General features: G+C 51.7%; 2 protein-coding genes across 2 annotated transcripts in view; both read left to right on the top strand.

Moving 5' to 3' along the window:
• The window catches only part of EDC4 (enhancer of mRNA decapping 4), a 35,701-nt gene extending 22,191 nt beyond the window's left edge, over positions 1 to 13,510 (top strand). Inside the window, exons 19-29 of the mRNA XM_082062438.1 lie at positions 533 to 634; positions 1,626 to 1,778; positions 3,177 to 3,213; positions 4,217 to 4,397; positions 6,300 to 6,455; positions 7,188 to 7,303; positions 7,988 to 8,153; positions 8,654 to 8,840; positions 10,106 to 10,325; positions 11,024 to 11,187; positions 12,511 to 13,510. Of these exons, the coding sequence (XP_081918564.1) occupies positions 533 to 634; positions 1,626 to 1,778; positions 3,177 to 3,213; positions 4,217 to 4,397; positions 6,300 to 6,455; positions 7,188 to 7,303; positions 7,988 to 8,153; positions 8,654 to 8,840; positions 10,106 to 10,325; positions 11,024 to 11,187; positions 12,511 to 12,703 (1,675 nt within the window). The 3' untranslated portion in view covers positions 12,704 to 13,510. The remainder of the gene's footprint in view (positions 1 to 532; positions 635 to 1,625; positions 1,779 to 3,176; positions 3,214 to 4,216; positions 4,398 to 6,299; positions 6,456 to 7,187; positions 7,304 to 7,987; positions 8,154 to 8,653; positions 8,841 to 10,105; positions 10,326 to 11,023; positions 11,188 to 12,510) is intronic.
• Positions 13,511 to 13,920: 410 nt separating this feature from the next.
• NRN1L (neuritin 1 like) lies at positions 13,921 to 16,825 on the top strand. Its single transcript, XM_082062619.1, has 3 exons — positions 13,921 to 14,024; positions 16,173 to 16,332; positions 16,408 to 16,825. Exons 1-3 carry the CDS (start codon positions 13,967 to 13,969, stop codon positions 16,679 to 16,681), a joined length of 492 nt encoding a protein of 163 aa, XP_081918745.1. The 5' UTR covers positions 13,921 to 13,966; the 3' UTR covers positions 16,682 to 16,825.
• Positions 16,826 to 23,729: the final 6,904 nt, after the last annotated feature.

Here is a 23,729-nt window from a genome sequence, read left to right as displayed (position 1 = left end):
AGTCTGCAAACACCTTCCTTTAGAGCAAGACTAGTTAGTTTAAAGTTTAGAATCATATGCAATTTGCTTTCAAAACCTTTATGAAACTCTGGCTGTCTGGTGGAGCCAACCCATCAAATTGGCACACCTTCCCTCTTTGTGCTCCTCAGACACTTGGAGGAACTGAGAAGCGCTGTGTTTTTTGAGGAAAACCAAAGCCAAGATGATGGTATCCACTGGAGTATGCTGCACTGCCCATTCTGAGTACTGGCTTTCCTTGTCTTGCATGGATGTCTGTTGAGGGATTATGTCCTTGGTTAGTGCCTGAAGCGTAGCTTCTCCTTTCTTAAGGTCTCCAGAAAAACACATGGAGAAATTTAAGTGTTTAGTACCTCTCAACAACACCTGCTGCTCTCTGGATGTGTGCACACAGATGTGGGGTTTTTGTTTGATTTAGACCTTCTATCAGGATCTCCCATGAGGAGTGGAGCGAGCAAATACCCAAGCTGAAGGAGACTTCCATCATGGTATTTTCTTTTTTTGCCTCCTCTAGCCCAAGGGATGAGGTTGAAGAGAAGCACAAGAGCTCTTCCTATCATCGACACAGCTACCACCTGCTGCAGCACGACAGCCAGGATGCTAGTGCCGAACAAAGGTACCCGAGTGCTCAGCCCCCTCTCTCGCCCTGCATGGACTCAGTTCAGGCTGCATTCGTGCTTCTGTCCCCAGCAAGCCGTCACGCGTGGGGTGAATGTCTTTGATTTGTCTCCTGACTTAATGTGTGTGTGCAGCCCAGCTTCTGTAATGTTCTTATGACTTTATCTGATTGCAAGATTGGCCTCTGGGCATTGTCCAGTTTACTCTCTGCAGGGAATGGTTTGACTCTTCTGTTCCTTAGAGCATGGACAAGCTTGGTTTAATTACCAGTGAAAACCTATTGTGGGACCAGTTTCCAAATACTGTGCCTTAAATTAAGGTAGTGAGAGTATCTCATGAGTTAGTGTCTTGCTTTTGATGTCTTTGCTCGTTTGTGCGACGCCCTAAAGCTCCTTGGGCACATTCTGTGTGCCTGGCAACTCAGCCCTGCATGACTGCTGAGAGTTCATTCATAATCCACACTTAATTCAGATTAAAACATGCAGCCTGTATTGGATGGCTGGTCAGCAGCTGAAAGACTCCAAGGTGCTGAGGATCACACACTTCCTAGGCTCTGATTCTCCTCTGTTCCTGCAATACTCACTGTGTTAAGTGCTTTTCTGTCTGTAAAGCTGTAAGGATATACTGAGCTTGTGTCCCCTGTGGGGTCAGCGTCACGTCCTAGGGCTTATGTGCTCATGTGTTTATGCAGCGAGAACAGGCATCATCCCGCCACACTGCCTGGATCGCAGTTGACCTAATGCAGAGACCCTTCAGCTCTTGCTGTGCAGTGCTCGAGCTCAGCCTCAGCAGACCAGGATGAAAATAGAGCAGCATGTGCTGAGCTCTGTAGAGGTCTCTGTGTTAGGGATCACGGTGGCAGGTGTCCTCAGCTGCGTGACTCTGCCGGTGTGTGGATGAAGAGCAGAGTGTGAATCCCCTCCCGTTAGTGAAGGCTGATGCTGTTCAGTATTGCAAGTGATGTCTTTTCCCCTGCTGTTCCTTTGCAGTGACCATGATGATGAAGTTGCAAGCTTGGCATCTACGTCAGGTGGATTCGGTGCCAAAGCGTCTACGCAGAGGCTACCTGTGAAGGACTGGAAAACCAAGGTGTCCCCTCGGGCTTCCCCAAAGCTGAAGCGGAAGGGCAAGAAAGATGACGGGTACGCTGGGCTTGCCAGGATCCAGGTGGCTGTGGGGCCAACCCATCAAATTGGCACACCTTCCCTCTCCAGGGCCATAACTTGATATTGCCGTTAGCAGCAAAACCAGGGTCTGAGCTGGGCTGTGGCCAGGTCCTCCCAACCCTCACCCTATTTTGCAAATGGCAGTAACACCATAGAAAGCGTTGCTGGGTACCAGATGCTGCCTGCCATGCAGGGGTGGGGGAGTAGGTTCTGCACTACCTTTCCAGCTGGGACTCAAAACCCAGAATGTAGCCTGGGCATCAGAAGAATGTGTGGGAGGTAAATTTCACATTGTGGGGGCACATTGGTTCCATTTGCCAGTTTCACTGAAGGTTTCTTTGGAGCTGTAATGCTTGAGTACAGCTTACCATAGTCTCCATTTCTAATGGGCTTGTGAACACTGGCACAGTGCCCTTGTTCAAAGATATCCATCGTTTGTTACCCACTTGCTGCTTTTGTGTCTTTCTAAACATGCCCATATGTCTTGTAAGTGAAAAGTGATGACTGGAAAGGTCTGCCCATGCCAAATTAGACTAATCTGTCTGCATTAATGTGAGGAGAGCAGCACAAGTTCTGCACAGGGCTCTCTGTCCCTTTCTCATGTTCCCATAACTCCATGATTTGGATCTCTAGCTGTGCAGATTAAAACAAAGATGGGCTATGGCATTAGGTTTCTGGCTGTGGTCCTGTACTGTGACACCCAGAAACTCTTAACCTCAGAAAAACCTTTCATTTTTTCCTGCCTCAGACCTTTTAAAGTTGCTGAATGGATGCTGTCTGGGAATGACAAATGTGTATTTTCCTTCTGATAGTGTTTGAATATTCATAAATTTGTGACTTTGATGAACACATGCAATATTAGTGGATCAGTTCAGTGATTTTTCTTAATTCTGCTGTATATGCTGGAATGCATCACTAGTTTCTTCACCTTGAGAGCTGGAATCATTCTAGATTCTGTATTTAACAAATAGGTAGTTGTTTTTCCTTTGTAAAATATCAGGACACCTTTGAAAGTGGTTTAACAAAGCTGTCCCTGCCTTTGAATTTGGACAAAACTGAATAATCAGTGTGCATTGATCTTTGTAACAGTTCTGATTAAGACTTGTTTCAAATCTCCTCTTTTCGAAGGGACGAGGGTGTAAGGAACTTGGGGCCTGCGGATAGTGCAGATGATGGAGTCACAGTGCTGCAAGGACTGGGATTTCATCACCATCCCCTCGCCCTTCGTGTTCTAATAGGCAAAACAGGCATATGCGCTGGAGTGTAAAACCTAAAGCAAACATAAAATGTGTGATCTGTTTTGGCAGAAGACTTGGATAATAAGAGCAATTAATTGACATAATTGGATTACTACTTTTTTTTTTTTATTTCCAGGGACGTGAACCAGTCGCCAAGATCATCTAACAACCAGGTGAGTCAGAGCTGCTCTGCAGTCTGTCCCAAGGGTGTGATGCTTCAGCTCTATTTACTGTCTCACTGAAGACCTGAGAGAAAGTTCACCCCAGTTCTTGGAGCGCCGTGGGCCCCTGCTGTGCCCGAGCAGGCTGAGACGGGGCTGCGCTTGGGCTCAGCTTTGCTCTGTTCTCTGACTTATGCAGCAGAGAAGGAGCTGCTCGGTGCTGTTCAGACTGGTGGCTTCCTTCTCGCCTTTGTGTATCGTTGTACATTTCTGGGTTTTCACAAGCCCTGTGTCAGCCAACACGCTACCGCTCATTTCCACTTCCCTGCTGAGATGACTCGTGTGTGTCTGCAGCAGAATAGGGTGTTCCCAGCAAAGTAAGGGTCAGAGTGTGGCTGGCCTGTTGGAATTTCTTGTCCCTGTTGATAGTACCTTTTCATCTGGCAGAAAATGCTCTCAAGCCGAGTTGCGTACACTTCTTAAAGTGCCCTTGAGTCTGTTCCTTCTTTAGATATTTTCAGCAGGTGAAGAGACAATGAACTATAGATGTATATTTCTCCAGTTGTTTGGTTATTCATAAATCAGTGAAAGATCTGAAAAAGTGCTCTAGGGAACCTCCTTATTCTGTGGACAGCACAGCTCTTTTCATATTTGTTTGAGGTCAATATTTGCATTCAGAGGCCTAAACATTCTCTCTCAGTACCTGGCCAAAAGTGAGTAGGATCTGTTATCTTGTTTTCTTTTAGATACCAGAACTTTGAAGAGGGTCTTGAATGTAAACAGTTGAGGATATTCTAAGCAACCATTTATGAATTCCATGTGGGAACTTCATGTACCTTACTTTGTCAGTTTATTCCTTGGGATGGATGTCTTAGAAATGGGCATTAAGCTGGCCCTGTTTTCTGCTTCATGTTGTGCTTCAGTCCTAGGCAGAGAGATTGACTTAAAATCTAGCAGAAAGCTTGAGTGACCTCCAGTCCTGTTAGAAATGAATGCTTGTCTTCTCCACGCACAGATGACACCAGAGTTCCAGGATGAGCTGATGTGCTTATTCAGGAGCCAACAGCGGGAGCTCTCCGAGCTGCGTCAGAACCAGATGGAGCTGCTGCAGAGACTCACGGATCACCTGGATGCCATCCAGAGCTCCCTGATGGGCCACGTGGAGAGGGTGATCGACTCCCAGCAGGAGCAAGAGCGTATCCTTGTTTGCAAATGTTACATGGGAGCAGAGGGGTTGAAGGCTGCGAGGCAGACTAGAGATGTGAAGAAAGCTGAGAAAGTTCAGGGACTGTGTTGGCATGGGCCATAGGTACAGTGAAATTGCCTGGCTTCAATGTGACTGTTTCAGTTCCTCTTGGTGCCTTTCTAAGGGCAAGAAATACAGAAATAAAACAGAGAACAACTGATACTTTGTCCATGCCATTGTATCTTCTAGTTGACCATTAAGACCATAAGTGCTGCAGTGCTGGAGTAGACTAGAGGTGCACTGAATACTTTATCCTATGTCAGGCAGTGGTCAGTTGCACAAGAGTAATTGTGGGACAATCCTTTCCTACTGTTGCTCCTTCAGGCAAGTGTGTACTTGCACCAGAAATAGCATCTGGCTGCCATACTGAATGGCTGAACAGGGAATTATCTTGTCTATACCCGTATACACATCTGGAGGCTGTCAGGTCCTTTATGTGTTGTCTGAAAAGTACTTTATTTTGGTGCTTTCAAACCTGGTATCCAGTTATTTTTATTGTAGTGTGAGTAGTCAGTTCCTGTCCATTTTTTACTGCGCTGAATTTGGTGATGTTCTAACTGAGCAGCTCTATCCAATTTCATGTCTGAAACTGCTCTTCTGAGATGACAATTATTTGTGTTTTGTCTCTTAATTAGTCTTGGATTTTTCTTTTTGACTGATATTTTCATACGTAATTCAGGTAGCTTTCTACTGAAGTTCAGAGTCTAGAGCTATGTTGTAGTATTAGTATAAATTTCCCTACCTGCACAACTTCATATCTGCATTGAATTTTGTCAGCAGTTGAATTGTCTTTTCACTGTTTTGTTGGGGTTTTTTTGTTGTTGTTTTTGTTTAAGATGCACGTGCATCTCAGTGTTTGTGGGTTGGCTCCTTGAGACAGCTTGGTTGCTTCATGAGGTATGACTAGCTTTTATTAAGCGTGGTTTTGCTCCCATGCACTATATCTCTTACGTCCACCAAATCCATCCTCTAGAAATGTTTTTTACCAATTTGCTTTTTATGGCTGTTAGGCTTCTTGGTTTCTGTAGTAGTTTTGGCTGGGATAGAGTTAATTATCTTCATAGCAGCTCGTATGGTGGTATGTTTTGGATTTGTGATCGAAACAAGGTTGATAACTGATGGTTTTGCTATTGCTAAACCCTGTCAAGGCCTTCTCTGTGTCTCATGCTGTTCCACCAGCGAGTGGGCTGGGGGGGGGCAAGAAGTAAGGAAGAGACGCAGCTGACCCTGACTGACCAAAGGGATGTCCCACACTGTGTGATGTTTGGCTTGGCAGTAGCAGCTGAGGGAAAGGAGGAGAAAGGGGGCATTCGGAGTGATGCCAGTTTTTTCCCCAAGTCACCATTAGGCGTGATGGAGCCCTGCTCTCTCGGGGACTGCAGAACACCTGCTTGCTGGTGGGAAGTAGGAAATTAATTCCTTGTTTTGCTTGGCTCACATGTGCAGCTTTTGCTTTACCTGTTAGACTGTCTTTATCTCAACCTGTGAGCTTTCTCACGTTTACCTTTCCTGTTCTCTCCCCCATCCTGCTGCAGAGGAACAAGTGAGCAGCTGTGTGGGGCTGAGCTGCCTATGGGACAGCTAAGTTAACCCAAAATATGCAGGGAGCACTATTGCCAAGCTTCTTTTAGCCGTTTGGCTTTTCTGTCGTGCCCTCACCCTGATTGTTTAAGAGCACGCTGTTGTTTACAGAAACACATCAGCAACCCTCTATAGACCTCTCTTTCACCAGAGCTGCAGCTTTGCTCTCACTGAGCCTCTGTTGATGAGGCCAGTGTCCATCTTTGTGGACAGGAGTGTTGAGGGTAGAAAGGAAATGCGTTGTTTGTGCTCCTTAACACGTTCTCATTAGAGAGGAGGCTAGACCGAGCGCTGACAGAAGGGCAGCAGCGCAATGGGCAGCTCCAGGAGCATCTGTCTCAGCAGCTCTCTCAGTCCCTTTCCACTGCTGTGTGTAACCGCCTGGAGAGGACCGTTCGCGAGGAGATGAAGAAGACCGTACCCCAGTGTGAGTGGTGCTACCTCGGTTTTGAAGGTGGATCCCTACAGTTATCCCTGTGGGGATTGAAAGCATCCTGCCTCAAAGTGTTGGCACTGTGTGAAGTAGGAGTTAGGTTATGTGAGGTGCACTCATTGCACTTTAAACTGCTGTGGGACTCACTGTAAGGTGAGGAGTTGTGGTTGGGAAGAAGTGTGAGGCTCCCAGAGGGGATGCCTGTCCAGAGAGCGCGGTCTGACCTCCCATTGTAATCCATAAAGCTCCTGGGGTCTGTTTGGTGGATGAAGGCAAAAGACGCTATTGAGTTTGGAAATATTTAGACCTGACTGGAGCAAATTTAAACTTGTCTTTGCCCTTCCTTGGTGCACGGGTACCATCTGTGTAAGGAAACTTTCAAAGAAATGCTGGTGGGAAAGCCTTGTGCAGCCATTAGTGTCCACCATTCTGCTTGAGGCAGGGCTACCCACTGTTCCAGATCAGTTCAGCTATGACTTTGGGCAAGTCCTGAAAACATTCAAAGCTGAGATTCCACAGCCTCTCTGGTGACTTCCGGAGCTGTATCACCTTCCTGGCAAAAAGTTTCTCCTAATGTCCAGCCTTAGCTTTCCAAGCCAGAGCTTGTGACTGTTGTCTCTTGCTGTGTCCTATCCAAGAAGAGCTTGACTCCATCTTCTTTTTTGGCTTTTGAAGTGTGACTCCAGGCTTAAAGCTGCAACTTTGACATGTTTGTGTTGTGCCTAGGCATTTCCAAGAGCATGGACCCTGTTGCTGGCCAGCTAAGTAACACTATTACTGCCAAGCTCACTGCTGTTGAGGGGACACTGAAAGAGAGTATCACCAAGCTGGTGAAATCAAAGGTAAGGAGAACCAGCCTGTAGCTTTTCCTGGGGACACTGAGTTGTCACCTGCTTGAGTAGTGGCTCCTCATACCTCCTCCCCTCACCTGTATCTCCATGTAAGGTCAGTTTAGCTGCCAACAGTTAAAACTCTTTTCTGATTTCATCAGGAGAGTGAGCTTGTTGTGTACTCCGCTGCCTGCTTTGCCTCATTAGCCCTTTTTTTCATTTACCAAGTTGTTCATTTTCTACTAGAGCAGAGATTCTCAGTACAGCAGTGGTTTTTAGGGCCTGCTCAATCAACCAAGTGATGGAAGTTTGACTGGTTCTTCTGTGCTCCACTCTGTTCTCCATTTCTACATTGTTAGGGGGGAGAAGCTTGTTACCTTGGCAAGGGGCATGGTGGGTTGTAGGAGGGAAGCTGGAGAAGGGGAAAGGAGCTGTGCTTGTCTGTGCTGCCTTCCCTTGCTCTGCAGCTGAACTCCAGGGCAATGGTGAAGCTCTCGGGCAGCCCTTCACCAAGCGGGTGCTCTGACCCCTGGAGTCACAGTGCAGCCTGGTCAGCAGAAAGACTTGGGCTTCTAACACTGGGCTGTCCTTTTCTGGTGTGGGTGTGTTGCAGGGACCTACAGTGTTTGTTCACATCTTTATCCTGCAGCAGGCTGTTGTTAATTTTCTGGAATCTGTTCTGTGTGTGCTTGGAAGAACCTTACAGATAGTGTTGTGAGAGCAACGGCCGATACCCTGCAGGGGCCGATCCAGTCAGCTTACAGGGAAGCGTTTCAGAGCGTCGTGTTGCCGGCCTTTGAGAAGAGCTGCCAGTCCATGTTCCAGCAAATCAATGACACCTTCAAGCAGGGCACACAGGAATGTGAGTAGGTTTTCTCCAAGTTTTCTCTGCATTAGTGGCTGACAACAAGTGGGCCTTTTCTTAGGTTCATAAAATATTTTTAAATACAGATTTTTGACCTCTGCAGACTTTTGTTTTTCCCCAGAAATCTTCCTTCTGTTTCTTCATTGGCATTGAACTCCATCACTAATGCAGATCACAACTGACACTGTTTATGAAATAAAGTACCCTCATTCCCACCTTTATCTTGCCCTGAACAAACAGCACCTGTAAAGGTCTGTTGCAAGAGAGCTCATGGTTTTGTTGCTGTGTCATGTAATCCTGCGTGATGGGGAGGCTGAAGGCAGGGTTCCTAGGTTAGTGTAACACAGTCAAAACAAGGCTTGTGTATTCTTCACTTTCTCCTGCACTCGTATGCTGGCTCAGTAAACTATTCTCCTGGAGAACATGTAGAGCCTGTCAGCTGAATTTCTCTCTGCAGGTACCAGTGGCGCAAACATCCTCCTTTCTCGTTGTTGCAGATATCCAGCAGCTTGAGAATCACTTGAAGAACAAGAAGGTACGAGAACAGGAGGCCCGGGACCCGCTGCTGAATCAGCTTCGACAGCTCATCAGCACCTTCCAGAGCACCACCGAGCAGCTGGCTTCCACCATCGCAGCCAGCGTCCATGCTGAAGTGCAGCACCAGCTGCATATTATTGTGGGCAAGTAAGTTGGCAGCTGGGCTTGTGGAGAGAGATGTCAGTGGGAGGCATATGTGTGTAACAAAAACCTCTCCCTGCTTGTTGTGGAACAAGCCATTTGCTGCTGTAGGGCTGCTTGTTGGCTCTGTGCACAGTAGGACAAAGCTTGTGGGCTGGTGTAACTTGCCCTGTAGGGCACAAAATGAAAGACCACGGAAGGTTTCTAACAACCAGGTGTATCGCTGCTGCGTGTGGGAGCTCAGGGCCTGCTTTTCACACTGTCCTGTGTGCATGTTGCAGAGCAGAAGGACCTAAGGCAGCCCAAAAGCTCACTCAATTCTCACTAGCCTTCCTGTTCTGAAATATTCTTCTGGTCTTTGAGAGCTTTTCTTCTTTACTCTGTGTCCACTGGCACACCAACAGTTTCTGCAAGCTACTCTGTCCTCCCAGCTGCTCTGCAACAGCTTGTGTTTGGCCATTCTGGTTTCAAGATGGTGGTGCCTTCAGTATGTTCGCACCATGAAGCTGGTGGCAGGTTGCCAGGCTGGTCAGTGGTCACCTGTGGGGCAGAATGCCCCTGTCTATTTTAAGCCAGTAGAATGTATGTAAGAGCCCATTAGGGTCTTTGATGCATAGCAGACTTGCCAGGAATGCTACCAGTCTAAATTCTGGTCTCATTGCACGGGCCGTGTGTGCTCCCAGGGAAGTCCTGCTGTTCCGCCTGTGGTAGAGCAAGTTGGATGCTTTTTACCCTTTATAAATGGGGAAGATCCATCCCATGGGGGGAAAAGGTGTGACACACAACAGCAGAGCCTATGCTATGAACTGATCTTGTGTGGAGAAGTCAGCAGCTCAGTGGAAACTTGTTCTCATACTAAAGGTGTCATTTGCAGGCAAGGGAACTGCATCTAGCAGATCCGATGTAGAAAACTGGGTCCATTCAGGGCTGAACCTCAAGCTCAGTACCCATGCTTGTAAGCCAGAGACATTAAAGACTTAAAATGCTGTGCAATGAGAGACTTAGTTCCCACACTTTCCCACACAGAAACCCAATGTCTTCCACATGCACCCTGGGACATGTTGGTGTTGGCCACAGAGCTACCTCACGCAGCATATTTCTTGTGCCTGTGTCTCAGAGCAATTTGTATTAACTCTTTGGTAGCCACAGTGCAATAAGCAAGCAAGCCTGTGCATTCTCACTGGTACAAGCTTTGTGCAATGTTTTTCTTCAGCTCCTGATTTTCAGAGATGCCCATTTGTTGTGCTTTTTTTTTTTTTTCCTTTTTTTAGCTTGCAGGAATCTATTTTGGCCCAGGTGCAGAGAGTCATTAAAGGAGAAGTAAGCCTGGCCATGAAGGAGCAGCAAGCAGCTGTCACCTCGAGCATCGTCCAGGCAATGCGCTCTGCAGCCGGGACTCCAATCCCCTCCGCTCACTTGGATTTCCAGTCACAGCAAACTCACATCCTTCAGCTGCTCCAGCAGGGACACCTCAACCAAGCTTTCCAGCAGGTACCGAGGCTGCCTGGTAGTGTGCAGCGCTGCTTGTTGGGGAGTGGAGTGGGGGCAAAAGGTGCTCTTTGAGCTGGGGACATAATCCTACAACTCACACAGGAGTTGCTTGAGAAGACCTGTGGCAGCTCACTGCTCCAGGGATGCAGCTGGACTCTCATGCAGGTAGAGCCAGAGCTGTGCAAATCCCATTATTTCCTTGCTGGTGCCCTGTCAGGACAGTGTCACCGCTCCAGTAAACCAGAGTGTTTTGCCATCAGCGGTGGCACGTGGTGCACCCCTAAAGAGCAACAGCTCCATAAGCCTCTCCAGGCAGATCTACCAGCTGGGGCCTGACCTTGCCTTTGTCTTTGAATACATAGGCAGATCCATTTGAGCTGCTGCAGGCAAACTCCTCTGGGAATAACAGCAGTGCTGTCCCAGTGGGCTGGCAGGGGATGCAAACACGGCCCTGCTCTGTGCTGCCACCTGTAACCTGCACCCCTCTATCTGGTTGTGGTCTGTTCAGCTTAGAACAGGTGTCCTCTGAGCATAGACTGAGCCTAAACACAGTCCTGCTTGCAGGCACAGCAGGGTTTGCAGAGACCTTGACTTCCAGAGGAGGCTGGTGAGCTGTTGAGCTGCCCCAAGGCCGCTCTGTCCCATGTCCCTCACCTGCTGTTGTGTCCTCTGCATTTCTGGATGTATCTTCTTTGCAGGCTCTAACAGCAGCTGATCTCAACCTGGTCCTGTATGTCTGTGAGACCGTGGATACTCAGCAAGTATTTGGGCAGCATCCGTGCCCGCTGTCCCAGCCTGTGCTGCTCTCTCTCATTCAGCAGCTCTCCTCGGATCTGGGTACTCGTACAGAACTGAAGTTGAAGTGAGTATGATTAGAGCACCGGGTCTGAAAGTGTGCAGACCTGTTCTAAGCTCTGGCTTTAAATTCACTGCCTGGAAGTGGAATGTGGTGCTTTGATGAAGGTTGGAGCTTCTGTAGCCTGTTACTGGCTTGCAAACAACCGCTAGTGACTTGGAAAAAGATGTAGGCATTGCCACGGTAAGCTTTGCTGCCCAGAGGTTGTAGTAGAAGGGGTACCCAGCTGTAGGTGCTGTTACCTCCTGGATTGTAGTCTGTAAATGTTTGTGGTCTGTGCGGCAATCTCCTTAAGCCAAGGAACAATTCCCCTGTGGAAGCAGAAGGAGGGGCAGTGCCATGTTTCCCGAGCAGCTCACTATCTGGAGCAAATGCACTCTGTCCTCTGTTCTTAAGTTGTCACTGGACTTTGTTTCGGCAATTTCTCATCGTGACTACCAGACAGGTTCAGTGGGAGGTGGCAGCAGGAGCTACTGGAAGTAATGGGTTCAATGTTCTGAGCAAAGCTCCTGTGACAAAATAGTGACTGTGCTGATAGTTGCCATGAACATTTTTAGCGAGTGAGTCAAAACCCTTTATCTGCCCTAAAAAACTAACTTGTTGGGTACCTGCAGGTTTTGACTGTGGCTTGGATGGAAAATTACTTGAATTGAGTTTTTAACTCAACAATAGGGATAAAACAAGCTAGCAAAACTGAAAAAGAGCTTTAAGTTACAGATGAGCTGGTAACCTGAGTTAAAGTTGCTGCTATTAAGTTCAAGCTGGTCTTTTAGGGAAAACCATTTGCAGTGAGCATGTTGCAGTGCTCAGGCTGCGGTTTGAAAGTCTGTGGATGGTCTGAATTTCAGAACAGCTTGTTGGTAAAATTCTTCCTCTTCCCCCACCCCTTCCTGCATAGGTGAGAGGAGACCTTAAAGACATCCCTATGTGAAATAAGCCTCACTGCTGAGCATTTTTACTGTCTAATAAGTAACTAATTCTGCTTATGCTAAAAAGGCATCAAAGAAAATATCTACAGAGCTGTGACCAGGTGTGGCCTGTGGCCAAATGCCACCTCCAGCTCTGCAGGGAGCTCTGGCTGGTTGTTGGGCCTCTTGCTCCACGCAGCCAGGCTGTGTTGCACAGGTTGGGGGCTGCCCTTATGTGTTGAAGAAGGGAGCGGTGGGCTCTGCTGTGAGTCAGTAACGTTTATTTTCTGATGGTTGAACATACTGCAGTGAGTTTGGGTGGGTGGGGGAGCAGAATCGTGCACTTTCGGTGCTAAAATGAACTGAATCAGATTGGGATTGCAGGCTGGGTTTGGTTCTAACCCTGGTCTCTCTCCTTCAGTTACTTGGAGGAAGCAGTGATGCACCTGGACCACAGTGACCCCATCACCCGAGACCACATGGGGTCAGTCATGAACCAGGTGCGGCAGAAGCTCTTCCAGTTCCTCCAGGTGGAACCCCACAACACGCTGAGCAAGCCTGCCCGTCGCCTCATGATCATGCTCCAGGGCCTGGTCACCCCTGGCATGTCCTAGGAGGACCTGGCTATTTCGTGGGTTGCTCCGTGGAAGCCCACCCAGCAGATCCAGTAGTTACTAACCACGTATGGCTTGTGTTAAGAGCTCTTGCCAGGAAATCTATCAACATATGTGTGATGTCTCTAAGGCAAACGCCATCTGTGTATAGTTCCAAATAGTCACTGAACGCTCACTTGGCTTATTTTTCCTAAATAGCCTCTTTTTGAGAGAGTTAAGTCTCTTCTTCACCTGCCCATCCGTCCCTGAGGCCTGGCTGGCAGTCCAGGCCGCATTCAGCAGAAGCTCGTGGATTTCTTACCCTCTTAGTTCAGATTCTGCTGCTGTGAGCAGAGGAGAAGGGAGGTGTGTGCTGAGCCCTGAGCAAGGGGGCTGCCAGGGACACATGCTCCTTGTTGACCAGAAACTAGTACCTGTATCTTAGTCAAGGACTCAAAGTCACCCCTGGTGGGGTGAGTAGCTGGGAGGATGTTGGCTGAGCAGGGAGAAGGGGGTTCATTAACTTCAAATCTGCTCTGCACAATGCCCAGCCTGTTCTACAGGGTGCAGGCAGTTTTGGGCAGGGGGGGGAGTGTGTAGGTGCCACTGGAGTGACCCGAGGAGGGGCTCTGGGTGGGGATGGTCAGGCAGCACAAGCTGTGCCAGCCCCTGGGGCCATCGGTTCTGTTGTGTATCAGAGCATGCCCATGGTTCAGATGTTAGTTTTGATTTTACACCAGGGTTTTTCTTTTTATCTAAATTTTGAATTTTTTTTTTTTTTTGAAATAACATTAAGAACAATTCAATAAACTTTTTGAGAAAAAACATGGGGACTTGTGTCTGTTGTACCATGGAGGGAAGACTATGTAGCCTTTGGAACCAGACCTGGAGCACATTAAACCTATTCGTGGAATGCTCTGTGAGCTGGAGCCTCAGTCAAGGAGCTGGGATCCTCTCTTTTCCCAGGTCTTCCCCTGAGTCTCTGCTGGAGCTTTCCTGGGTGAGTCCAGGCAAGCGTATCACTTTTCCATCCTGGGAGAGCTGGGGGGGCTTTGCTCTAATTCTTTTCACAGCAAAAGCGTCTCCTGCTGCTGTTTCCCCCCGGCGCTGCGCGGTTTGGGCTTCAGCTCCGGGGCTCCTCCAGCAGCCGCGGGGGCGGGCGGGGAGGGCTCAGCCGGGGCTGGGAGTGGCGGGGGGCCGGGGTGGGGCTGGGGGCGGTGCGGCGGGGCCGGGGCTGCCGCTGGCGGCGGAGCACACGGAGCACACGGCGGCGGGGTCCGCATCATGGACTGCGGCTGCTGGCGGCTGCTGGGCGTCGTGTGGCCGCTGCTCCTGCACCTCGGTGAGTGTCGCCGGGGCGGCCGGGGAAACGGGACCCCGGGAGCCGCTCCGTGCCGGGGGCTGCGGGTCGGGCATCCCCGGGCTGTCCCCGCGAGGGGTGGGGGAGGTTGGCGGGTGGGAGCGGGACCTCCGGCTTCATTGCTCTCTAGCTGCGGGGAGCGGGGTGCCCGGTTGCCCCGAGGCTCGGCGATCCATCATCACCCCGTCCTGCAGTGCTGGGCAAGGAGGAAAGAGGCTTCGCAGCACTGCCCGCGGGTCCCTCTGCCCCGGCTGGGATGGTCCTCGGGTCCGGCTCTCCAGCCTGGAGCGCTGTCCCGAGTCAGCCCTGCCCGCCGACCCCCTGCCTGCCCTTCCTCACCTGGGGCTCGGAGGGTTCCCGCTGGGGAACGGTCGATCCTGCATCTTGTCACCGCCGATGTGCCACCTCCACGTTCTGCTCCTCCCGGAGCCAAGAGAAGACACCGTCCGGCTCCGGGCACAGTGCTGTCCAGCGACGTCCCTGCCCCAAAGAGGGATGCAGGAGCCTGGGGGCTAATCTGGTCTGGTGCTGCACAGAGGGTGGAGGACAGAGACCACCAGCCTGGGATAGTTTTCAGGCTTGGAGGGTGGGTGGTTCAGGCTCTTCCCCAGAAGCAGGACGGCTGCATCAGTGCTCACTTGGAGCCAGCGATGCTGTGCAGCACCCTGGAAACTCCCTCCCTGCGTTTTCCTCGGGGCTCTTGCTCTGCCCGAGCCAGGGACAGGCTTTTCCCACCTGGGTTTGTGGTGGGCTAGCAGAGGTGATTTGCTCTCCTGGCTTCTCCTCCCTGCCTGCCCTGCTCAGCCTCGCACCGAGGGAGCTGGGCGGAGGGGAGGGCTCACACTGGGTGCTGGAGCAGCCCGGGAGGTGGAAAATCAGCCTGTGGCAGGGACCAGCCAGCTGAGGGAAGGCATCTGCTGCTGTGACCAGTGAACGTGCCCATGGGCTGACTGGACATGTGCTTATTGCCTGGCTGGGTCAAAAGAGGAGCAACGGATCCAGCTTTCTCCATTGATACCTGCGGTATTTGTGACCCATGTGGCTGACATCAATTCAAGACTTTCCTCGGTGATATGGTCAAGGCGTTTCTTGTCACGAACACCCACCATGCTCCATGATGGGCTGAGGTTTGAGGCTTGCCCTGTTGTTAGTCTTGGCCAAAGCCACTTTACTCAAGGCCTTGTTCCAGGGGCACAGGCATGGGATGCCAGTGGCATGGCACACAGCTCCCTGGAGACATCCTGGCTGCCTTGGCAACTGCTTCTGAGGGCTTCTTCTTGCAGGGGACCCCTCCAGGACAGTCCTCATGCTTTTTTAGCATCCCAAAAATCTTGCAGCTCCTGTGACGTGCCCTGCAGGACCCCTGGGGCTGAGCCCAGTCAACCACACAGTGTTTCCCTGTGATCCAGCCACACACCAGCTCTTTCTGAGCTTCCCCCTGGCCATGGATGGCCCTTGTAGTGATCCCTAACACACCCTGTCACCCATCGGCTCATGGCCAGCACTGGGGTTCAGCCAGTCCTGGTGGTGCATCCCTTGTGGAGTAGAGCAGGGAACTGGAGATTCCCAGGGTGAAGCAGCTGGAGTTGCACGTGTGCCTCTTCCTTTCTGCTTTTCCATCCCCTTCTCCTTTTCCTTCGCCTTCCCTTTTTTCTTTCCTTTTCCCTTCCCTTTTCCCCCTCATCTTCCTCCTTCCCCCTTTCCCTTTCCTCCTTCCCCTTCCCTCGCACTGCAGGGCCTCCAGTTTGTCGAGTCTTTGCTTTTGTTTGGATTTTTTTTTTTCTGTTGTAGTCACAAATTAATCTTTGCTGTTAGGGGATAAAAGCCGAGACAGATGGCCCTGGGGAGCGCCCGGGAGGCTCGAGGTGAAGCGGCCGGCACACCGCTTGTCCCCTGCGGCTAAGGGCAGCATTGCTTGCGGGGTGATCACATTGTGCCATGTTGGACTCCCGGGCCAGGAGTTCACTCTGAGTGCCTGGGGAGAGGATGTTGGGGGCTCTGGTGGGATGTGGAAGGGGGTGTCAACCCCTCGCCACATTTTGGAACCCAGTGTCACTCCTGCCTGGTGACACCTGCCCCTGATGGTTGTTGGGGGGTCCGTGAGGGCTCAGCTCTGTTTCTCCCCCGCAGCTGCGAGCCAGGAGCCCGTCAGCATGGCATGGCAGTGTGACACCATCTACAAGGGCTTTGCCAGCTGCCTCATCAGCCTGGGGGACAGCATGGCCGAGAGCGTCAGGCAGCAGCGGGAGGAGGGCGGCGAGGAGGCGCAGGAGCTGGACACCATCTGCAAGTGAGTGTCCCCGTCTCTGGGGGAGCTGCCGGGACGGCCACCAGCGGTCCCCCTCACTCCTACCCTTCTCCCCAGGTCCTGGGACGACTTCCATGCCTGCGCCACCGAGGTGCTGTCAAACTGCCCCGAGGAAGCGGCCGCCATCTGGGAATCACTGCGCCAGGAATCCCGCAAGATCCAGTTCCAGGGGAACCTGCAGGAGCTGTGCAGCGCCCGGGGACGCCTGGCCAGCGCCCGCGGCTCGCCGGCCGCCGAAACCAACCAGGCCACGCTGCGCGGCTCGGCCACCCCCCCGCGGCCCCGGCTGCTGGCCCTGCTGGCCCTGCCGCTGCTGCTGCCGCGGCTCTAGCCCTGCCCGCCCACAGGGTGCCCAGCCGATGCCCCGTGGTCCCCAGGCACTGGCGCCCATGGTCCCCACCGAGCCCACTGGGCATCCCTGGCAGGGCACGGTCCCCTCCTGGAGCCCTTCAGATGGATTTATATTTATATTAAAAGACGCTTTTACATTTCTCCTGCCTCTCTGCCGTGGGATGCCCCTCACGCCCTTCCCAAGCTCCAGGTTTGCTCCGGGGACTGGAGGAGAGATGGTGCCTGGACCAGCCCCCAGGGAGGGTCACCGGGGGGGTCTGCGGCTCTGCGACCCCGGTGCATCCCCTGCAGCCACACCAGGCGGCCCATGGGACCCCAATAGCATCAGGGAGGGCAGTACTGGGGATTCCCACCGCCCTGCCATCACCTGACAGCTGCTTTTCAAGGCCAGGCATAAAGGACATTTCCTTTAGACATGGCTCAAATGGTTTATTTAGGAAAACATGGATAGCTTGTTCACTGATTAGCAACTCCAGCAGCATCAGACAATTTTCTGAATGAAATCCTATTTTCCATCACTTGTATTTTGATCCTGCTATATTCAGTCCTATTAATGGTAATGAAGGAAATTGCTGTTTGCAGGGAAGAGATGGGTGTTTTAGCTGAGATTATATAGGTGAAAAACCAGGGAACTGAAGCTGTCATCCAGATCCAAGTAGGACTTGTTGAAATTAAACCATGAAGGAGTTTAACTTACTTAAACTTACGTCTGTCGGTGGAAGACATTCTTATTCCCACCCCTGTTACTGTTACGCTGCAAACTTCAGATTTTTTTCCTAGCATGCTGTGGAGGGTTAAGATTGTGGGGTGACAATCAAATCCTGGCAGATGTATTGTTAACCCCCTCTCCCCCCCCACTTCCCCCTTTTTCCCCTCCCTCTCCCCCCTTCCCACTCAGGACAGGTGATCGGAAGGAAAAGAAGGACAGAGAGAAGAGAGTTGGAAAAATTAAAGATGTTTTACTAATGCTACTAATAAGAATAGAGAAAATAATACAAAATATACAAAACCCATCTTGAAAGTCTCAGCAACTGCAGAGCCGGCACCCGAAGTCCTGGATTAGACTCTGCAGCCAACTGGAGCTGGATTCAGTCTCTCACTAGGCTCAGTTCACAGGGATGACTCGCAAGGTCCTCTCCTAATGTCGGCCATAAGGAAAAAAGGGAAAAGGGACAAGGTCCTTGTGATCCCCCACTTTTATATGAAGTAATCACGTGAATGGAATGTTATACACAGTTGGTCAGTTTCTTAGTCACTTGTTTCTCGTTGACCCTCTCGCGAGATGTCCATCCATGCTTATCAATAAGTTTGCATTCCATTGCTAGGTTTACCAAAACATGGGTCTGGTTCTCCAGGAAAGTGTAGTTAATATGAAGGCTTTAGCTGACAGGCAGAATTCACTGAAAGAGAAACTTGTTTTTAACAAAACCAGGACACATGCTACAACCCGTTGCGGCAAACCAGTTCCCTTAGATGCAGATTGATGAGGTAACAACCTCCCCTCTCTCCATGGAGGAGCCACCTCCCCTTGTCCATCACCTAAAGGGACATTAAAATTGCAAATGGGCCACCCCATCTATTGCACAGATCAGCGGCTCCATGACAGTGAGTAGATCTGGCTTTAACTTGAGACACCATCCCATTTGGTAAAAGCAATGGCGCTCAACAGCCAAAATCCTCCGGCTGAAGTGTCACCATGTCCTGGGCCTGTGACGGCCCCATCTGCTGTGCAAGGCTCAGCTGCGAGCAGGAGTGATGAGAAAAGCAGCTCTGCGCTGTGAATAGTGAGTTGCTGCCATGTCTTTGATTCCTGGGGTGACTTCAAGGCTGTCCCAAAAACTTCCCCATGGCCGGTGACAGAGCACGGTGGTGGGTTTGGTCTTGGGAGGTGTTTGAACACCGGCCCATGTCTGGAAGCCTTCAGTGTGCAAGAATTTTCATTGTTGCTGTCCTCATCGAGCTGGGGAAAATTATTACTCTTTTCATTGCAGAACCTCTTCCTACGAGGTCTGGTCACGTAAACATGTGATCCCCAACCCCTGGGGTGTCACCGCGGCTGCCCTGGGCCAGGAGACGCTGCAGGGATTGCTGTATCGTGGCTCAGCCCAGGGGCTGGGCAGTCGCTGCTGATCCATGAGCTTTACAGGAGGACCCCGTATTTATTTCACGCTGCTTATTTCATCAGCCAGTGTAGACCTTGCTTGGGAGGGGGCACAAAACATTGCGTGGGGATGAGTGGGGACGGGTCACTGGCAGCCTTTTCTGGGGAATGTCACCCAACCCAGGGTGGGGACCCCCACGGGACACAACACCGTCCTAGCTCTCTTGGCCGGCAGCTGCCGCTCCCCATGTTTAACGCTGGTGCTGGGGGGATAATCCGCCGATTCTTTCCTTTCCAGTTCCTGACAATCCTGTGTTTAAGGATGAATTAGTGCTGAATCCCCACAGGGTGGCTAAGAGGATAAACGCTGGATGGGTCCAGCGCCCATCACCCCGCCGGCACCTCCGCAGGGCGGTGGGGGTGTTTGTCACTGCGACTGCTCCCCTTTGTCCTCCAGTGGGGTGGCAGGAGGTGGCTGGGGAGCTGGAGGGCCAGCCAAGCGGTGCTCTGCCAGGCCATCACCATAATGGTGACACCGGCGTGTACCAAACCACGCCACTTCGATCCAGCCCCGAGCTGGGGAGTGCTTGGGAAGATCCGCAAACACGCACCAGACATGCACACAGAAAGATGTCCCGCAAGTGTCCCACACCCTTGGCAATGTCACCATGTGTCCTGCACATACCAGTGCATGTCACCTCACGCAGCCCACACCCTTGGCTGTGCTATCACACACGTCCTGCAGCTGGAAGGCGTCACCATACATGACACCAGAGTATGTCACCGCACAGCCTGCTGACACTGACAGCTGTGGGGAGATGGGGATGAGGCTTGGGGACACTGGGCTTGGATGTGTGGGATGCTGCTGCTTAGTGGCACCCCATGGGCAAGGGTCAATAGCAAAGCAGTGCTCTAAACCCACTGTCACTGTGTCACCCCTAGTCCTCCTTCAAGGAGGTGCCCTCAAGGCAAGGACAGGCATGTTGACCCCCCGGAACGCTCACCAGGTGCTCTAAATTGGGACAAGCAGATGGTGTCTGTCCCCACATTGGGTTCAAGGGTTTGCAGCAAGGATTTGGGACAGTCCTGCAACTGTGTCCCGCTGTGGGAAGGGACAACATCCTCATTCCTGCCCCCAAAACAAAGAGCTGGCTCCCCACATGCTGGCCGGCGTCTTAAAGCAACTGCCCAGGCTGACACCTGCGGCAGCTGAAAGGAGGGACAGGGACCTGTGGCTGCCGACACTGGGCGCCTCTGAGCACCCGTCATGCTGTGAAAACCCATTGCTGCGGTTATGAAACTCCAGCGACCTACTTTACACTCCCCGCTTTTGTTCTTAATTCCCAGATATGGCCGCTCTCCAGATTTTGCCCATCAAGGCAAATTAATTGGAGTAGATCCTAATTTGCTCTCTGCTATTCTTTGGGCAGAAGATTAAATGCTCTGCAGACATTATCTCCCTTTCTCTTTTCTAAGAGACAAACCTGAATTATTAAAAAAAAAAAAAGGGGGATAAAGGAAGGCTGAGTGAGGTTGAGTTGACGTCTGAATTCACTTTTTGTAATCACAGAAGGGGCTGGGAAGGACCCTGTGTCCCCGGGCAGCTGGAACCAGATGGTGACACTATTCGGGGCAGCTGTGTGAGCGAGACAGCACACGTGGCACAGTGACATGAGGGCCAACCTCCCAGCCATGCCACCCACCGCCACATGATGGTTGAATCCTCCTGTCCTTTGCCCAGGGAAATTCCTGCCGGCAAAGGCACCAGCTGGGGAATGGCTGCTGGTCTGCAGGGACACACTTGGGTTTCTCCAACAGGATGGGCTGAAGCTGTGCCAGGGCCGCCGGTGGCAGTGGGACAGCTCCTTGCCCTCTCACGGTCCCCAGTGCCACTGTCCCAACCCCGTGCCCCTATGGAGGGGCACACCCAGGCACCAGCCGTGCCAGGCAGAACTGCCTCCAGCATCGTGGGGGCAGAGGGAGCATCAGAGCTGTGCATAGCCTGGAGGACACCGTGTCACAGGACTGGCTGCCGTCCGAGCTCATGCAGGGATTTCTGACAAGCCAAATGTCCAACTTTCCATAAGGAAACACCAAAAGGCAACCTCAATCCCCATCGATTGGACACAGCAGGAACAGCTGAGCCGGAGTCACCTCTGCTGCCGGGGCCATGCTCACCCCCCAGCCTGGCACCTGTCTCGCTCAGCTTTGGGGCTTTTTTTCTCCAGAGAGGCATATGGAAAGTTGGATTTCTATTTTTAAGCAGCTTTAATTGAACATCCTGAGCTCAGCCTTGCTGGGACAACCTTGAGCTCTGGCCCAGCATGGCCGCTGAGGCACGGGCTCACCGCCACGTGGGGCTGGGATGTGGCTGGGGGGAAATCCAGGTTTGCTGCTTCACTGCATGTCTGTTTGACGACAGACAAGAGATGTTGTTCTGCTCTGTCACCTTGCCACGGCCTGGTGCAGCAGGAAGCCCCGGGGTCCATGAACTGCCCTGTGCCCTGGATGTGCAGCAGTGTCCCAGGCAGCTTGGGGATGCTGGAGGTGGTGCTGGCCCTTCCCATCACTCCGCAGGGAATTACAGTTCGTTGCACTCCAGTGAGATGCTGGATTTGATGGCAGGCGAGTGCTGGATGCAAAGGGAGCTCCAGAGGTCTCTTCTCCAAGCTCCAGCTTAAGTGGGGTTCACCCTGGTGCTGAAGAAGCTGCTCCAAGCTGTCTCTGGGTGAGCCGCACATCTCCAAGGATGGAGAATTCTCCACCTCACTGGGTTCCCAACCTGCCTTTAGCAGCTTCCATGGGAGAAGCTGTGAGGAAGCAGCTGATGGGAGATGCAGAACACTATGGGGAACCTGTCCTTGCAGCGGGATGGTGGTTCCCAGGAGGGAGCAGCCAGGCTGCGGGGCCACCTCTGCTGCTGCCCCGCCATGGAGATCCCTGCCTCGATGGGCTGAATCCTTCCCACAGCACTGGATGGGCTGCGGTCCTGGGGGTCAGAGCTGGCAGATTTCTGAAAAGGGAAGTGAGGAGGAGCAGGGTGAGGCTCCTCTCTCATGAGAGCAACATCCTGGGAGGAAGGAGGCAGAACCAGGTGGAAGTCAATCAAGACACAAGAAGTTGACAGCCCATTCGGCAGCAGCCAGCAAAGCGAGCTGCTAGACCACGACCAAATACAGCGCTGCTGTATGAACACACCAAAAAACTGTTGTTAAAACCAGTGAGGCTTGGCTGGAGCGTTGCTGGTAGGAGCCCCGGCACCCAGAGCCCGGTGGGGCGAGAGGCTGCGGGACCTCCCCAGCACTCGGGGATTCATGTCCGACAACGGCACCCTCAGCTGCAAGATACTTATCCTGGTCATGAAACATTTCTTGTTGGAGAAATGACTCTGGGCTGAATAACAGGTTTCAGGGCTTAGCTGTGCCCAAACACAAATCAGGTGCCCAAACCCTCAGGCAGTGGATCACATAGATGAGAGGAGGGTTCCCCAAGGTCTCTGCCCGCTCTCAAGCTCCTTCACAGGTTTCACACTTCCCCGGACCTTCTGCAGTGAGTGACAGATCCTTCCTGGCCTCACCCGTGGGTAGTTTGCCAGGTGGATGTGTTTGTTTCACTCGGATGTCTGATGTGACGTTCTCTGGGCTCCCATGGGTCTCGGAGCATTACCACGGCATAAATAATACAAGAAAGAGCCGCTCTGATGGAAGTTCTCAGAAATCCATGGTTCTGGCCCAAGAGTTCGATATGTATTGGCTCTTAAACAGTTTTATCCTGACAATTAGCAGCGGTGATGGACCTGTAACTCCTCATTTGGTGTTCTCATGGGCCAGGCAGGAAGCAAAGCTGTGAGGAAGCAACTAATGGAAGATGCAAAACCCTGAGGGAAACCCGTCCTGGCAGAGCAGTTGTCTCTGTCCCAGCAGCTGTGGCCAAGGTGAGGCTGCCCAGAGCTGCACATCCAGCCGTAGCAACCAGGCTGATGAGGAGAGGTGCACACTTTGTAATTTGCTGGTGGCACCAAGCTGGGATGGCCTTGAGAAATGGCCTAAAATGACAGGATCAACATGAATGGAGACACGTGCAAGGTTTGACATGTTGGGTGCAGGCTAAGCCACCTCCCAGGGACACAGCGGGGGACGTGTGGCTGTGGAAATATGCCCAGAAAGAAAAAGTGGAGGTTATAGGGCTGAAAATGCACCAGCAGCACCATTAGTATGTGAAAAAACAAGAACAGGCTCATTTCCCTTGAAGGACACTGCACAAATCACCGAATCTGCTGAGTGCAGCCTGCACAGCTCCTTCTCAGACCCATCACACACTTCTGTGTCTCATCGTGAATTGCATGGAAAACGGACTGATGACAGTAGCATGCATCAGCAGGTATAACTTTTGTTACAGTAGGACTTAGCAAGCATTTTAAAGAGCAGAAGAGCCCAGGACTGTTAAAATAAGCCCAGCTATTTTAAACAAGCACGGTAGGAGTGTGAAAATAGCCCCTGTTCACTCGAACCGCATTGGGAATGACGCAACAGCCAGGCTGGAAAACAAGCCTGACAGTATCGTGTTTGTGTCTTCCCCGGAGAAAGAAGTGCTGCCAGCACCTCTGCAAGCAGGTGTCGTCCCTCGTCCCTCTGCTGTCGGGTCACCTAGGGCTGAAATGCCGAGTGTTTGGTTTAAGGATGGGGAAAGGGTGAGAGGAAGAAATTCCACCAGCAGTTACCAAGCAAGCCTGGAGGGTTTTGTGGCGCTTAGTAGCCAGGGAGAGCAGAAAGGAATGTGCCTCCTTATTCTGCTGTGCACAAGAACTCACCCGCAGGGACCGGATTTTCCCTGCCAAGGAAAGGGGCTGACTCTTCCGGGTGATTTCCTTGCAAAAGGAGCACTTTCCCCGAGCCCCGCAGCCCAGCAGGAGCTCTCGGCAGGAGCA

The sequence above is a fragment of the Streptopelia decaocto genome (genome assembly GCF_964273445.1).
Source record: "Streptopelia decaocto genome assembly, chromosome: 11".
NCBI lineage: Eukaryota > Metazoa > Chordata > Aves > Columbiformes > Columbidae > Streptopelia > Streptopelia decaocto.
This window is presented reverse-complemented; position numbering and strand designations above follow the sequence as displayed.

Coding starts and splice junctions, on each gene's coding strand:
- NRN1L (XM_082062619.1), top strand. CDS start 13,967: ATGGACTGCGGCTGCTGGCGGCTGCTGGGCGTCGTGTGGCCGCTGCTC. Junction 14,025..16,172: donor GCCGCTGCTCCTGCACCTCG/GTGAGTGTCGCC, acceptor TCTCCCCCGCAG/CTGCGAGCCAGGAGCCCGTC. Junction 16,333..16,407: donor GAGCTGGACACCATCTGCAA/GTGAGTGTCCCC, acceptor CCTTCTCCCCAG/GTCCTGGGACGACTTCCATG.